The following is a 16,102-nucleotide window of genomic DNA, read 5'->3' as shown; positions in this document are numbered from 1 at the left end:
GTTTCAACACCTGTGGTGTAAAAATTTTAATTTTCATTTAGATTTTGAATTTTCACACTGAAGATGATACCGTAGATGTTGAAATATGTTTGTAACTTTTTGATAAATTCGTGATATATGTAGGCAATATTTCAGTGTTTTACTATTAGTGTCTAGATTATGCCAAGTAGATGACAAATATATATTTTTAGCTGTAAGACTTTTCCTCTTACAGTTTGATTCACAGTTTCTAGAAAACCCTCCTTGGAGTAAAATCACTAGTCAATATATAGTTATAGCCTATCAAAGTTGTCCTTGCACTTGTCAAGTTTGAAATGTATGCTGTATGAATGTTTCAGAAAACGTGACAGCCCTGCAACCCGTGAAAGAAGGGAGGGGGCCTTCCACATTGCCGATGAGCTTCAACATTGTAGGCGATTTCCAAACTATGGCTAAACAAATTTAAAAATTTCGTCGAGCCCGGTGCAGTTGAAAATGACGATTTATTTTGCTTGCTTGCCTCTTGCGTTTACAAGGACCATAAACAAATGTCCGTACAAGTTTCAGCTTCTTCATGGGATTCCATTTTGCAAAAGTAAGTTATATAATTCATGGACTCACAAATATTATGTAATACGGCAAAGATTATGACAATAGAATAGCCGCAATCGCAGGTAACAACTATGACCATTAAGCCATTACTGGAACTCTGCCTCCTATTAATAGTTTAGGATGAAAATTTGATAACGCACAACAATTTGGGACAAGAAAAGTATATTGCATGATGTTTCCAGTCAAGGCGTTAGCCGCGCAACAGACATTCATGGCCAAGTAACGCACGATATTTTCCACCACACAATCAGCAAATAATATGTTAATGAGTAAATAACTGAAGAGAATCTTTCTAACCTAGAAACTGACTGGGAATGTATGTTTTCTGTGCATTGTGGTGAATCACTTGTTTGCGTTCGTTAGTCTGACAAGTATGGCAGTTTCCTATAATTATTGCCGTTTCTATAATTGAAAATTCACTCAATACTTTATTACTTTCCTTTAATGTTAGTGTCCCATTTAATGTGAAATAGTGGCTATTGCTTTTCCTAGTCAACATTCAATTATCGCCTCTGTATATAGAACTCCTAGTTCTAATATTGAACTATTTACAGAGAATATCAACAATTCTACTTCTTTGCTCTGTAATTCACAAAAGTATAAACATTTTAGAGTGGTTGTAACAGGTGACATAAATCTTGATGTTGATATTAGGCATAGTCGTGCAAGGACTCTCAATTTTCTCGATATGCTGCAATCAACAAATTTCTATTGCCTCAACTATTAACCGACTTGATTCAACTCTTGTCTGTACAACGTTTCTCCAAATATAAGTCGGGGTGAAATTTAGTGTGCAGTGGAAGAACCACATCTGTCAGACCATCAAATATTTTTGGAGTCTATATTGCAAATCCAGTTATGAAATGTATGTACACCTACTCACCTAATAATTTCATGTAAATTGATTGAATCATTTTTTGTACCCAGAAACAATGCCCTAGAATAATGGTAGGGAGTTCGGAAACACTCTGTACATAAAAGCGAAATTGCACTGATTCATCCCCGCAATCACTCACTCTGATTCATAAATCAACAGAACTGAAAATCTACTGAACCAAATACGTTCGGATTTGGTCGTGATGCTACTTTTGAGGGTTCCTTTTTACAGTTTTCAAAGAACTTTTACAGTAGTTCTTCTAGATTTTTCAAGTAGATTGAAACTTTTATGAATTCGTCATTTCCAAGTAACCAGTATCTCAATTGGCATTTCTCAATTGTGTTGGTGAAATCAAAATGTTTTTGAATTGAATTTTGATATGTATTGCTTTAGTGGTTTCGGAGCTAATGTATGTGAAATAACTGAGCAAGGGAAGAGCTCCAAGACGATGCATCATTCGATTATTGTAAGGCATTATTCGATTAAGGTAAGGTATTGCAAGGTAACATGTTTGACTTGTTTTTCAGAATGCCAGTCGGAGGGGAAAACCTACGACCTTATGGCAACTATATGCCACAAAGAAGAGAGTCCTAATAGCGGACATTACATTTGCTACGCGTTTAAGGACAAAGAAAAAATCTGGTTTGAATATGATGACAAACGTGTGATCAAGGTCACAGATGACAAGCTTGCCAGAATCACAAGGTCTGTACAGAATGTTACCTTCTTTCTCTATTTTCCAATCAGTATGCTTCAATGTCATCATGTACAGTATAATAATGTGTGTTAATGGTCTTCCAATACTATACTTCATCTTAGGAACTCGCTCCTCAATCATAGGCATTAGCTCATGTGAAGACCCTTCTTCATACTATTAATGTAAGGCAGTTGTTGTACGCTGTTGAACAATAAGGATAAATACAAATTCAATTCAAAATACCAATCATGAATAATAATAATGATAATAATAATAATATTGTGGTTGATCATGTTTCTAAGGAATTATATTAATCATCTCCTTTGCATTTACTGATGTATGTTGAGTCGCCCATATATTCTAAATAAGTATCCAAGTTTAGCATTATTGACATTTCTGATGTGAATAATTTATTCAGCACCAATTAGATAATGAAGATGATTTATGACGAAGTGAGTTGAATTTACTTGAACTACTGATAGGTTCATGATGACAAAATTGTCAAGATTTCAGATACTGTTTTTGGTTAGTTATAGTGATATTTATCCATAATAGAACACTGGAATATTGTGTAAAAATATCACAAATTTATTGAAAAGTTACAAACATGTTTCAACACCTGTGGTGTAAAAATTTTAATTTTCATTTAGATTTTGAATTTTCACACTGAAGATGATACCGTAGATGTTGAAATATGTTTGTAACTTTTTGATAAATTCGTGATATATGTAGGCAATATTTCAGTGTTTTACTATTAGTGTCTAGATTATGCCAAGTAGATGACAAATATATATTTTTAGCTGTAAGACTTTTCCTCTTACAGTTTGATTCACAGTTTCTAGAAAACCCTCCTTGGAGTAAAATCACTAGTCAATATATAGTTATAGCCTATCAAAGTTGTCCTTGCACTTGTCAAGTTTGAAATGTATGCTGTATGAATGTTTCAGAAAACGTGACAGCCCTGCAACCCGTGAAAGAAGGGAGGGGGCCTTCCACATTGCCGATGAGCTTCAACATTGTAGGCGATTTCCAAACTATGGCTAAACAAATTTAAAAATTTCGTCAAGCCCGGTGCAGTTGAAAATGACGATTTATTTTGCTTGCTTGCCTCTTGCGTTTACAAGGACCATAAACAAATGTCCGTACAAGTTTCAGCTTCTTCATGGGATTCCATTTTGCAAAAGTAAGTTATATAATTCATGGACTCACAAATATTATGTAATACGGCAAAGATTATGACAATAGAATAGCCGCAATCGCAGGTAACAACTATGACCATTAAGCCATTACTGGAACTCTGCCTCCTATTAAAAGTTTAGGATGAAAATTTGATAACGCACAACAATTTGGGACAAGAAAAGTATATTGCATGATGTTTCCAGTCAAGACGTTAGCCGCGCAACAGTCATTCATGGCCAAGTAACGCACGATATTTTCCACCACACAATCAGCAAATAATATGTAAATGAGTAAATTACTGAAGAGAATCATTCTAACCTAGAAACTGACTGTGAATGTATGTTTTCTGTGCATTGTGGTGAATCACTTGTTTGCGTTCTTTAGTCTGACAAGTATGGCAGTTTCCTATAATTATTGCCGTTTCTATAATTGAAAATTCACTCAATACTTTATTACTTTCCTTTAATGTCAGTGAGTATAGCATTGATGGTTATTTAATGTGAAATAGTGGCTATTGCTTTTCCTAGTCAACATTCAATTATCGCCTCTGTATATAGAACTCCTAGTTCTAATATTGAACTATTTACAGAGAATATCAACAATTCTACTTCTTTGCTCTGTAATTCACAAAAGTATAAACATTTTAGAGTGGTTGTAACAGGTGACATAAATCTTGATGTTGATGTTAGGCATAATCGTGCAAAGACTCTCAATTTTCTCAATATGCTGCAATCAACAAATTTCTACTGCCTTAACTACGAACCGACTTGATTCAACTCTTGTCTGTACAACGTTTCTCCTAATATAAGTTGGGGTGAAATTTAGTGTGCAGTGGAAGAACCACATCTGTCAGACCATCAAATATTTGGAGTCTATATTGCAAATCCAGTTATGAAATGTATGTACCACCTACTCACCTAATAATTTCATGTAAATTGATTGAATCATTTTTTGTACCCAGAAACAATGCCCTAGAATAATGGTAGGGAGTTCGGAAACACTCTGTATATAAAAGCGAAATTGCACTGATTCATCCCCTCAATCACTCACTTAGATTCATAAATCAACAGAACTGAAAATCTACTGAAACAAATACGTTCGGATTAGGTCGTGATGCTACTTTTGAGGGTTCCTTTTTACAGTTTTTCAAAGAACTTTTACAGTAGTTCTTCTAGATTTTTCAAGTAGATTGAAACTTGAAAGGGTGAAATGAATGTTTTGAAAGCGAGCTTGCTGGCTAGTGGTGCTTAGAGCTGTTATAGTTATGCAGTAGAACAAATTCACTCTTATTTTGAGTGAATCCATTAATATTGTAGTTATGTATTCAAAGAGCTTTAACAAGCGACCCCTTCTCAATTTCTGGCAAATTAAAATTTTGTTCAATTTGCAGGTGTAAAAAGTGTAATGCAGCCCGTGATGGGATAACATTTTCCAAAATTATGCAGTTACCCGAGTTACTGTGTATCAACCGGACTCAACAGAGAAAACTCAAGTTTCATTCCCGTTCACTGAACTCGACATGACACAATATGTTCATTCTGGTAATGCTTCTCTGCTATTCTCTCTCCTTGTCTAGAAACTGATTGAATTTTCATGTGTGAGTTGTCCTACAACATTCCATTATTTCCAGTTTTGCTATTGACTAGATGATGTTAAACATAGTCAAATAGATGAAGCCAATCAATGACGAAATTCCACTTAATGAATGCCTGTAGTAGTACAGAATTTGCTGGCTTCTGAATAATTTGTTTATTACTTTCAAACTTTTATGAATTCGTCAATTTCCAAGTAACCAGTATCTCAATTGGCATTTCTCAATTGTGTTGGTGAAATCAAAATGTTTTTGAATTGAATTTTGATATGTATTGCTTTAGTGGTTTCGGAGCTAATGTATGTGAAATAACTGAGCAAGGGAAGAGCTCCAAGACAATGCATCATTCGATTATTGTAAGGCATTATTCGATTAAGGTAAGGTATTGCAAGGTAACATGTTTGACTTGTTTTTCAGAATGCCAGTCGGAGGGGAAAACCTACTACCTTATGGCAACTATATGCCACAAAGAAGAGAGTCCTAATAGCGGACATTACATTTGCTACGCGTTTAAGGACAAAGAAAAAATCTGGTTTGAATATGATGATGAACGTGTGACCAAGGTCACAGATGACAAGGTTGCTTCATGTGAAGCATACCTACTGGTTTATAGGTTAGTCCATTTCCATTGATTTACACAGATGTTTTCAATTTTACTGGTAATATGAAGGTTAGATGCTTGATTTAACGCTACTGGTGTACAGAATGATACCTTCTTTCTCTATTTTCTAATCAGTATGCTTCAATGTCATCATGTACAGTATAATAATGACATGTTAATGGTTTTCTAATACTATACATTATCTTAGGAAATCGCTCCTCAATCATAGGCATTAGCTCATGTGAAGACCCTTCTTCATACTATTAATGTATAGCAGTTGTTGTACACTGTTAAACAATAAGGATAAATACAATTTCAATTCAAAATACCAATCATGAATAATAATAATAATATTGTGATTGATCATGTTCCTAAGGATTTATATTAATCATTTCCTTTGCATTTACTGATGTGTGTTGAGTCGCCCATAGATTCTAAATAAGTACCAAGTTTAGCATTATTGACATTTCTGATGTGAATAATTTATTCAGAACTAATTAGATTCTGAAGATGATATGACGAAGGGAATTGAATTCGAACTACTGATAGGTTCATGATGACAAAAGTGTCTAGATTTCAGATACTGTTTTTGGTGAGATATAGTGATATTTATCCATAATAGAACACTGGAATATTGTGTAAAAATATCACGAATTTATTGAAAAGTTACAAACATGTTTCAACACCAGTGGAGTAAAAATTTTAATTTTCATTTAGATTTTGAATTTTCACACTGAAGATGATACCGTAGATGTTGAAATATGTTTGTAACTTTTTGATAGATTCGTGATATATGTAGGGAACATTTCAGTGTTTTACTGTTAGTGTCTAGATTATGCCAAGTAGATGACAAATATATATTTTTAGCTGTAAGACTTTTCCTCTTACAGTTTGATTCACAGTTTCCAGAAAACTCTCCTTGGAGTAAAATCACTAGTCACTATATAGTTATAGCCTATTAAAGTTGTACTTGCACTTGTCAAGTTTGAAATGTATGCTGTATGAATGTTTCAGAAAACGTGACAGCCCTGCAACCCGTGAAAGAAGGGAGGGGGCCTTCCACATTGCCGATGAGCTTCAACATTGTATGCGATTTCCAAACTGTGGCTAAACAAATTTAAAAATTTCGTCGAGCCCGGTGCAGTTGAAAACGACGATTTATTTTGCTCGCTAGCCTCCTGCGTTTACAAAGACCATAAACAAATGTCCGTACAAGTTTCAACTTCTTCATGGGATTTCATTTTGCAAAAGTAAGTTATAAATAATTGATGGACTCACAAATATTATGTAATACGGCAAAGATTATGACAATAGAATTGCCGCAATCGCAGGTAACAACTATGATCATTAAACCATTACTGGAACTCTGCCTTCTGTAGTTTAGGATGAAAATTTGATATCGCACAACAATTTGGGACAAGAAAAGTATATTGCATGATGTTTCCAGTCAAGGCGTTAGCCGCGCAACAGACATTCATGGCCAAGTAACGCACGATATTTTCCACCACACAATCTGCAAATAATATGCTAATGAGTAAATAACTGAAGAGAATCTTTCTAACCTAGAAACTGACTGGGAATGTATGTTTTCTGTGCATTGTGGTGAATCACTTGTTTACGTTCGTTAGTCTGACAAGTATGGCAGTTTCCTATAATTGCCGTTTCTATAATTGAAAATTCACTCAATCCTTATTACTTTCCTTTAATGTTAGTGTCCCATTTAATGTGAAATAGTGGCTATTGCTTTTCCTAGTCAACATTCAATTATCGCCTCTGTATATAGAACTCCTAGTTCTAATATTGAACTATTTACAGAGAATATCAACAATTCTACTTCTTTGCTCTGTAATTCACAAAAGTATAAACATTTTAGAGTGGTTGTAACAGGTGACATAAATCTTGATGTTGATATTAGGCATAGTCGTGCAAAGACTCTCAATTTCCTCAATATGCTGCAATCAACAAATTTCTATTGCCTCAACTATTAACCGACTCGATTCAACTCTTGTCTGTACAACGTTTCTCCAAATATAAGTCGGGGTGAAATTTAGTGTGCAGTGGAAGAACCACATCTGTCAGACCACCAAAGACTTGGAGTTTATATTGAAAATCCAGTTATAAAATCTATGTACCACCTACTCACCTAATAATTTCAGTTAATTGATTGAATCATTTTTTGTACCCAGAAACAATGCCCTAGAATAATGGTAGGGAGTTCGGAAACACTCTGTACATAAAAGCGAAATTGCACTGATTCATCCCCTCAATCACTCACTCTGATTCATAAATCAACAGAACTGAAAATCTACTGAACCAAATACGTTCGGATTTGGTCGTGATGCTACTTTTGAGGGTTCCTTTTTACAGTAGTTCTTCTAGATTTTTCAAGTAGATTGAATCTTGAAAGGGTGAAATGAATGTTTTGTAATGTTTTGAAAGCGAGCTTGCTGGCTAGTGGTGCTTAGAGCTGTTATAGTTATACAGTAGAACAAATTCACTTTTATTTTGAGTGAATCCATTAATATTGTAGTTATGTATTCAAAGAGCTTTAACAAGCGACCCCTGCTCAATTTCTGGCAAATTATTAAATTTTGTTCAATTTGCAGGTGTAAAAAGTGTAATGCAGTCCGTGATGGGATAACATTTTCCAAAATTATGCAGTTACCCGAGTTACTGTGTATCAACCTCAAGAGGTTCTTGCCGGACTCAACAGAAAAAATTCGACAGGTTTCATTCCCGTTCACTGAACTCGACATGACACCATATATTCATTCTGGTAATGCTTCTCTGCTATTCTCTCTCCTTGTCTAGAAACTGATTGAATTTTCATGTGTGAGTTGTCCTACAACATTCCATTATTTCCAGTTTTGCTATTGACTAGATGATGTTAAACATAGTCAAATAGATGAAGCCAATCAATGACGAAATTCCACTTAATAAATGCCTGTAGTAGTACAGAATTACCCTCAGGGGAACTTTCATTATGAAAGTTAACGGGTGTGGCAATCCCGGGAATCCCAGCAAGTGGTGGATGCTATATATTGGCCTCACAACATCTGGAGACACAGCATTTTAAGCATCCACTGCGCCCCTTCCTAGGGTTACTAGGTGATACCCGGTCAACGGCCTCAAAGGCGAATGATGAGAAATCCCAACGGCGGAGAGGGCGGAAGAGCCTAGGGAGTGAACCCGAACAAAATCCAGGATAGGCACACTCTGAGAGCTATGGTGGAAGCAAGTGCCTAGGAGAGGGCAACTCTAAACAAACGACCCTGGTCCTCCAGGTTGGGGGTTGAGCATGGGGTTAACTTCTCCATCTCATAAAAAAAAAACTTGTTAAGAACACTCACGCAGAGCCTCGGACGGACGGATTTCACGGATTAAATGGAAATGGAACAGAATCACGAAAACGGAAAATTATGAAAAGATATGATTTGAAACTGGCCACATGGAATGTGAGAACAATGCTCATGCCTGGAAAAATGCAAGAAATTGCTAGAGAAATCATGAAATTTGGTATTGATATTGTTTCATTGCAGGAAATAAGGTGGAAGGGACAGGGTGAGATCAAGAAAAGTGAATACACGATTTATTATAGTGGAAATGAACAAAAAAGTGGGCAGAGAGGCACTGGATTCATGGTAATGAGGAAATGCACCAAGAGCGTACTGGGATTTGAACCAATAACAGATAGGCTTTGCAAATTGAGAATGAAAGGTCGTTTCCGCAACATAACACTCATATCAGCATATGCGCCAACTGAGGATGCAGAAGTTGCAGTAAAAGAGGACTTCTACAATGAGCTTTTCAAGGCAATTGATGGAGTGTCACGATATGACATGATTCTGATACTAGGTGACTTCAATGCAAAGGTAGGAAAAGAGGACTTCCTGAGAGGCATTGCTGGGCAACACTCACTTCATGATGATACCAATGAAAATGGATTGCTGATGGTAGAGATGGCAACAGCACACAATCTCCTCATTAAGAGTACAGCCTTTGATCATAAAAATATACATAAGGGTACATGGAGAGTGCCAGGAACTAATATGATGAACCAAATTGATCATGTGATTGTTTCTTCACGACATGCCTCATCAGTTATTGATGTTAGAGCCTGTAGAGGCCCTAATTGCGATTCCGATCATTTTCTTGTCAAGGCAGTTATTAGAGAAAGACTATCAAATGCGCAGCATAGACGGCCTCAAGAAAGGAAAAGATGGGACTTGGAAAAGCTCAGTGACCCTGATGTAGGTGACAGATACAGAAGGTCAGTCGAGCAAGGTTTGAGGGAGATGCAGAATCGAAGTAATGGAGAGGAACAGGTTGAAGAGAGATGGAGATGTGTGAGAGACATCATCGTGAGAACAGCTGAGCAAGTTATAGGAGAGAAAAGAAGGGTAAAAAATGAATGGTTTGACCGGGAGTGTTTGGATGCAATTGAGGCCAAAAACCAGGCTAGGAAGCAACTGCTGCAAAGACCAACTAGGCAGAAACAGGAGATGTATGATCGGTTGAGGAGAGAATCAAATAGGATATGTAAATCGAAAAAGAAGGAAATGTGGAGGAAGAAGCTGGAGGCCATTGAATTACTCAATCAACAAAATGAAGTGAGAAATTTTTACAAAGAAACAGCATGGTCTAGGAAAGGTTTTCGCCCACGTCTGACTGGATGTAAAGCCAAGACTGGTGAAATGCTGGGTGAGGAGGCTGCGGTAACTGAAAGGTGGACAGAGCATTTCCGAGAACTCCTTAACAGGGAAACAACTGATCAAGAAGTAATTGAACGACTGGACTATCATAGCGCAGAGCCAGATATACAGATCCCAAAACTGGCAGATGTTGAGTGCACAGTTAAGAGAATGAGGAATCATAGAGCCCCTGGTGAAGATGGAGTAACCAGTGAGTTGTTGAAGAGTGCTGGAAGTGCATTGATTAAGGAACTGCATGCAATAATTGTAAAGATATGGAATGATGAAGTGATGCCAGAAAGTTGGAAGATAGGTCTGATATGTCCAATATATAAAAAAGGGGACAAGATGAAATGTGCCAATTATCGAGGCATAACCTTGCTTAATATAGCTTATAAGGTTTTCTCAAACCTTCTACTGCAACAACTAAGTGTATACTCAGAAGAGATTCTTGGAGAATACCAATGTGGTTTCAGAAAGCAAAGAGGAACCGTTGACCAACTTTTTATGATAAGGCAGATGATGGAGAAAGCATACGAGCATTCCATTGACCTACACGTGCTGTTTGTTGACTTCCGTGAGGCATTTGACAGCATAAACAGAGATGGTCTATACTGTTATATGGAGCAGAAAGGAGTGCCCAAGAAGGTTGTCAGGTTAGTCCAAATGACGCTGAATGAAGCTGGAGCTAAGGTACTCGTGGAGGGTAGAAGTGGAGCTCGCTTCAGGCTGTCAAGAGGGGTGCGGCAAGGGGATGCTCTATCGGCGACTTTGTTTAATATTGCTATTCAGAAGGTTTTAGAAAGCGTTAACGACACAGGCTGTATTGTCTACAAATCACGACAAATCTGCGCATATGCTGATGATGTTGTGCTCATTTCCAGGAACGAGAGAGAGCTGAAAGGAATGTTTGAGGAGCTTCTGACAGCAGGAAAGAGGATGGGTCTGGAAGTGAATACGGAAAAGACAAAGCATATGACAATGTCAAGAAATGTTGCACGAAGAGTGGTGAACGACTTTGTGGTTGGAGGATTAGCTTTTAAAAGAACACAGCAATTTTCATACCTTGGTGCCAATGTGAAAAATGCTAACAGATTGAGTGATGAAATAAAGCAGAGAGTAATAGCTGGCAATCGTGCCTATTATGCCAATATTAAATTGATCACCTCTCGGTCTCTATTCAGGGCAACCAAACTGAAAATTTACAAAACGCTGATCCGACCAATAATCACTTATGGCTCAGAGACATGGAACGTCACCGCTGTTGATGCCTCTAAACTAAGAATTTTTGAAAGAAAAATTATCAGGCGAATATATGGGGGTGTCAACGACAATGGAGTGTGGAGAAGAAGATCTAACAATGAAATCAATGAAATTCTTGGGGGTGAGGATGTGGTCCGTTTTATTAAATCACAAAGATTGCGCTGGGCTGGTCATGTTGAGAGAATGGCAGAACATCGAATGCCAAGAGCAATTTAGAAGGCCAGGATGGAAGGCAGAAGACGACAGGGGAGACCACGCAACCGATGGATTGATGAAGTGGAGGATGATCTCCGAAAGATGGGGATAAGAGCATGGAGACAAAAGGCATGTGACCGCGATGTGTGGAGGGCTCTTGTGCGAGAGGCTAAAGCTCACATCGAGCTGTAAAGCCAGAAGAAGAAGAAGAAGAAGTAGTACAGAATTTGCTGGCTTCTGAATAATTTGTTTATTACTTTCAAACTTTTATGAATTCGTCAATTTCCAAGTAACCAGTATCTCAATTGGCATTTCTCCATTGTGTTGGTGAAATCAAAATGTTTTTGAATTGAATTTTGATATGTATTGCTTTAGTGGTTTCGGAGCTAATGTATGTGAAATAACTGAGCAAGGGAAGAGCTCCAAGACAATGCATCATTCGATTATTGTAAGGCATTATTTGATTAAGGTAAGGTATTAACATGTTTGACTTATTTTTCAGAATCCAGTCGGAGGGCAAAACATACGACCTTATGGCAACTATATGCTACAAAGGAGAGAGTCCTAATAGCGGACATTACATTTGCTACGCGTTAAGGACAAAGAAAAAATCTGGTTTGAATATGATGACAAACGTGTGATGAAGGTCACAGATGACAAGGTTGCTTCATGTGAAGCATACCTACTGGTTTATAGGTTAGTCCATTTCCAATGATTTACACAGATGTTTTCAATTTTACTGGTAATATGAAGGTTAGATGCTTGATTTAACGCTACTGGTGTACAGAATGTTACCTTCTTTCTCTATTTTCTAATCAGTATGCTTCAAGGTTATCATGTACAGTATAATAATGTTATGTTAATGGTCTTCCAATACTATACATTATCTTAGGAACTCGCTCCTCAATCATAAGCATTAGCTCATGTGAAGACCCTTCTTCATACTATTAATGTTAAGCAGTTGTACACTGTTGAACAATAAGGATAAATACAATTTCAATTCAAAATACCAATCATGAATAATAATAATAATATTGTGATTGAACATGTTTCTAAGGATTTATATTAATCATTTCCTTTGCATTTACTGATGTGTGTTGAGTCGCCCATAGATTCTAAATAAGTATCCAAGTTTAGCATTATTGACATTTCTGATGTGAATAATTCATTCAGCACTAATTAGATAATGAAGATGATATGACGAAGTGAGTTGAATTCGAACTACTGATAGGTTCATGATGACAAAAGTGTCTAGATTTCAGATACCGTTTTTGGTGAGATATAGTGATATTTATCCATAATAGAACACTGGAATATTGTGTAAAAATATCACGAATTTATTGAAAAACACCTGTGGTGTAAAAATTTTAATTTTCATTTAGATTTTTAATTTTCACACTGAAGATGATACCGTAGATGTTGAAACATGTTTGTAACTTATTGATAAATTCGTGATATATGTAGGCAATATTTCAGTGTTTTACTATTAGTGTCTAGATTATGCCAAGTAGATGACAAATATATATTTTTAGCTGTAAGACTTTTCCTCTTACAGTTTGATTCACAGTTTCTAGAAAACCCTCCTTGGAGTAAAATCACTAGTCAATACAGGGTGATTCATAATTATGGTAAAATATTTTAATACGTGATAGTAGAGGTAAAAATAAGAAAAAAGTTCATATAAACATTGAAATAAGTAAACTCTTCATTTGTAGAGCTTTAATCAAATAAAATTGAACATGACTTTCTACTAGTAACGGATCAACAACATTTGATATTTATGAATGAATCAATGACAACGAAAACATATGGTTTATCATATCATTCTACCCGGCTAGATTTTCGTGTTATCTTAGGGGCAAGATGACGGAGCGACACAGTGGACTCTTGTCCATCAGGGCGACGAATGTGAGCATACTCTGGGTTTGCCTCAATCAATTCAACTTCTTCTACTGATGAATCTTGCTTTGAATTTCGGTTCATTTTCTTCAGCCAAACTGGTCCTGGGCTCATTAGCCAAGATGGTAGTGACTGTCCATTTGTTGAGGATCTCATGTGTAGGAACATTCGTTCATGAGGGGTGCAATTTGTTGTAGTACACAAAAGAGATCGAATAGAGTGAAGTGCATCAGGCAACACTTCCTCCCATCGATTTGAATCAAGTCCTCGTGATCTTAGAGCTAGTGTTATTGCTTTCCATATAATTCCATTATATCGCTCTACTTGACCATTCCCTCTCGGATTGTAAGGCGTTGATCTACTAGTTGCTATCCCTTTTGAGCCAAGAAAGCTCTTCAACTCAGTTGACATGAAGGATGTTCCTCTGTCTGTGTGAATATAGCTTGGAAGGCCAAACATTGATATTAATGAGACCAGGCAATTTATGACTGTTCTCGCAGTCATGTCTGGACAAGGAAATACGAAAGGGAATCTTGAGTACTCATCAACCATCACCAGTAGGTATTTATTTCTTGTTTTTGATTGTACGGGTCCTTTGAAGTCCATATTAATTCGTTCAAAAGGTTTTGTTGCCTTTATGAGATTTCCTTTTGTCTTCATATACTGTGGTTTTATTTCAGAGCAAATTGCACAATTGGAGCAAATTTTCCTTACATCATCTACAGTATAGGGGAGATTTTTCATTCTGAGCCAGTGGTAGAAACGAGTTACACCAGGGTGACAAAGTTCATCATGGTATTTTGCCAAAGCTGAGTTCAATGTTGAACAACCAGCTGTAATACATATACGAGAGAGTGCATCAGCTGGTGCATTTTCTTTTCCAGGTCTGTAGACTATGTTGAATTTGTATTCAGATAATTCTAGGCGCCACCTTTGTATCTTTTCATTTTTTATTTTTTTATTGTGTTGAGTGCCAAACATGAATGTGACTGATTTTTGGTCAGTGATCAAAGTGAATTGTTTTCGTAGTAAATAGTGTCTCCATTTTCTTATAGACTCCACAATGGCATAGGCTTCTTTCTCAACAGCTGAATGCCTGGTTTCACTTTGGGACAAAGTTCGTGAGAAAAAGGCTACTGGTCGAGAATTTTGTGTTAATGTTGCACCAATTGCAAAATCTGATGCATCTGTCTCAATTATGAATGGTACATTTTCATCAACAAAGAGCAGTACCGTGGAAGCAATTTCATTTTTCAACAATTCCAAAGTTTCCATCTGATCTTGAGATAGAGGGAATTTCTGTATGTGGACAAGGGGGTGAATCTTTTGAGAAAAGTTTTTAATCCATCGGGAGTAATGAGCCAGTAATCCCATGAGTCGTTTCATTTCTTTAGCATTTCTTGGGGGTGGAAAGTTCATGAGTGGTGCAAGACGTTCTGGGTCAGGTTTAATTTCTCCATGTTTTATCTCATACCCAAGGAACTTCAATGATTTTTTTGAAAATTTACATTTTTCTTCATTTATAGTCAAGCCATACAATTCAATTACTTGTTGAAATTTTTTAAGATTTCTGTCATGTTCTTCTTGATCTGAACCGCAAATGACAACATCATCCAAATAGGCAAAGCAGTCGTTCAAATTCTCTCTTTCTATAAGTCCGTTTATTGTACGTTGGAAGGCAGCTACTCCATTGGTTACTCCGAATGGTATTCGTTTGAACTGATAAAGTTTTCGGCCTACTTCAAAGGCAGTGTAATGTCGTTCATTCTCAAGAATCGGTATTTGATGGTAAGCTGACTTGAAATCTACAGTACTAAAAAAGTTGTACTTGGCAATTGTGTTTACAAGATCTTCGATCAATGGGAGAGGGTATGCGTCTAAATTGTGAATTTATTAATAGTCTGTGAATAGTCTATGACCATTCGTTTCTTCTGTCCATTGGTTACAATGAAAGGCTGGGCACGCCAACTGGACTGGCTTTCCTCAATTATTCCTTCTGTAAGGAGGCGATTGACCTCATTCTTCATGAATTCATAGTCATCTTGTGGGTGTCTTCTGGATCAGGTAGTTATTGGGTGGCAATCGGGAGTCAAGTCATTGAAAAGGGAACATGGTTTTATCATGGCCTCCACCAAGAGGCAATCTTTCAAGGGTGGTGTGGTTGTAGAATTATTATCTATTACAAGAGGCTGTTTATTACCATTGAATGCTAAACTTATTGTAGAGTGATTCATCAAAAAATCGTGACCAAGTATCACATTGCAACAGCATTCTTTTAATACCAAGAGTTTAATATTGTTGTATTCATTTCCTTGTACACAATATTGCTATAAACACATGCTTTTGTAGCGGTGTTATGTTGAACAGATGCAAATCTTATAAAACAAGAATCTGATGCAGTTTTAAATTTATTTGTTTTTGCAAATTTTTCATCAATAAAACTGGCAACACTTCCGGTATCAATAAGAGCTGGTGTATTTATTCCATTCACCGAAACAATAATTGTAGCTTTAGAAAG

The 16,102-nt window shown here is 36.6% G+C and overlaps 1 protein-coding gene across 7 annotated transcripts in view; it reads left to right on the top strand.

The window, feature by feature from the left end:
• Window positions 1-16,102, top strand: part of LOC111044895 (ubiquitin carboxyl-terminal hydrolase 33-like) — a 33,094-nt gene that overhangs the window by 7,463 nt on the left and 9,529 nt on the right. The window contains exons 1-4 of one of the 7 annotated variants that reach the window (XM_039442478.1): window positions 3,234-3,348; window positions 5,353-5,548; window positions 6,551-6,786; window positions 8,143-8,229. In XM_039442478.1, the coding sequence (XP_039298412.1) occupies window positions 6,740-6,786; window positions 8,143-8,229 (134 nt within the window). In that variant the 5' untranslated portion in view covers window positions 3,234-3,348; window positions 5,353-5,548; window positions 6,551-6,739. Of the gene's footprint in view, window positions 1-338; window positions 575-1,995; window positions 2,174-3,112; window positions 3,349-4,734; window positions 4,799-5,352; window positions 5,549-6,550; window positions 6,787-8,142; window positions 8,313-16,102 lie in introns of those variants that run through there. The other 6 variants (XR_005573173.1, XR_005573174.1, XM_039442480.1 and 3 more) reach the window with 6 other exon arrangements.

The sequence above is a fragment of the Nilaparvata lugens genome, chromosome X (genome assembly GCF_014356525.2).
Source record: "Nilaparvata lugens isolate BPH chromosome X, ASM1435652v1, whole genome shotgun sequence".
Classification (NCBI taxonomy): Eukaryota; Metazoa; Arthropoda; class Insecta; order Hemiptera; family Delphacidae; genus Nilaparvata; species Nilaparvata lugens.
This window is presented reverse-complemented; position numbering and strand designations above follow the sequence as displayed.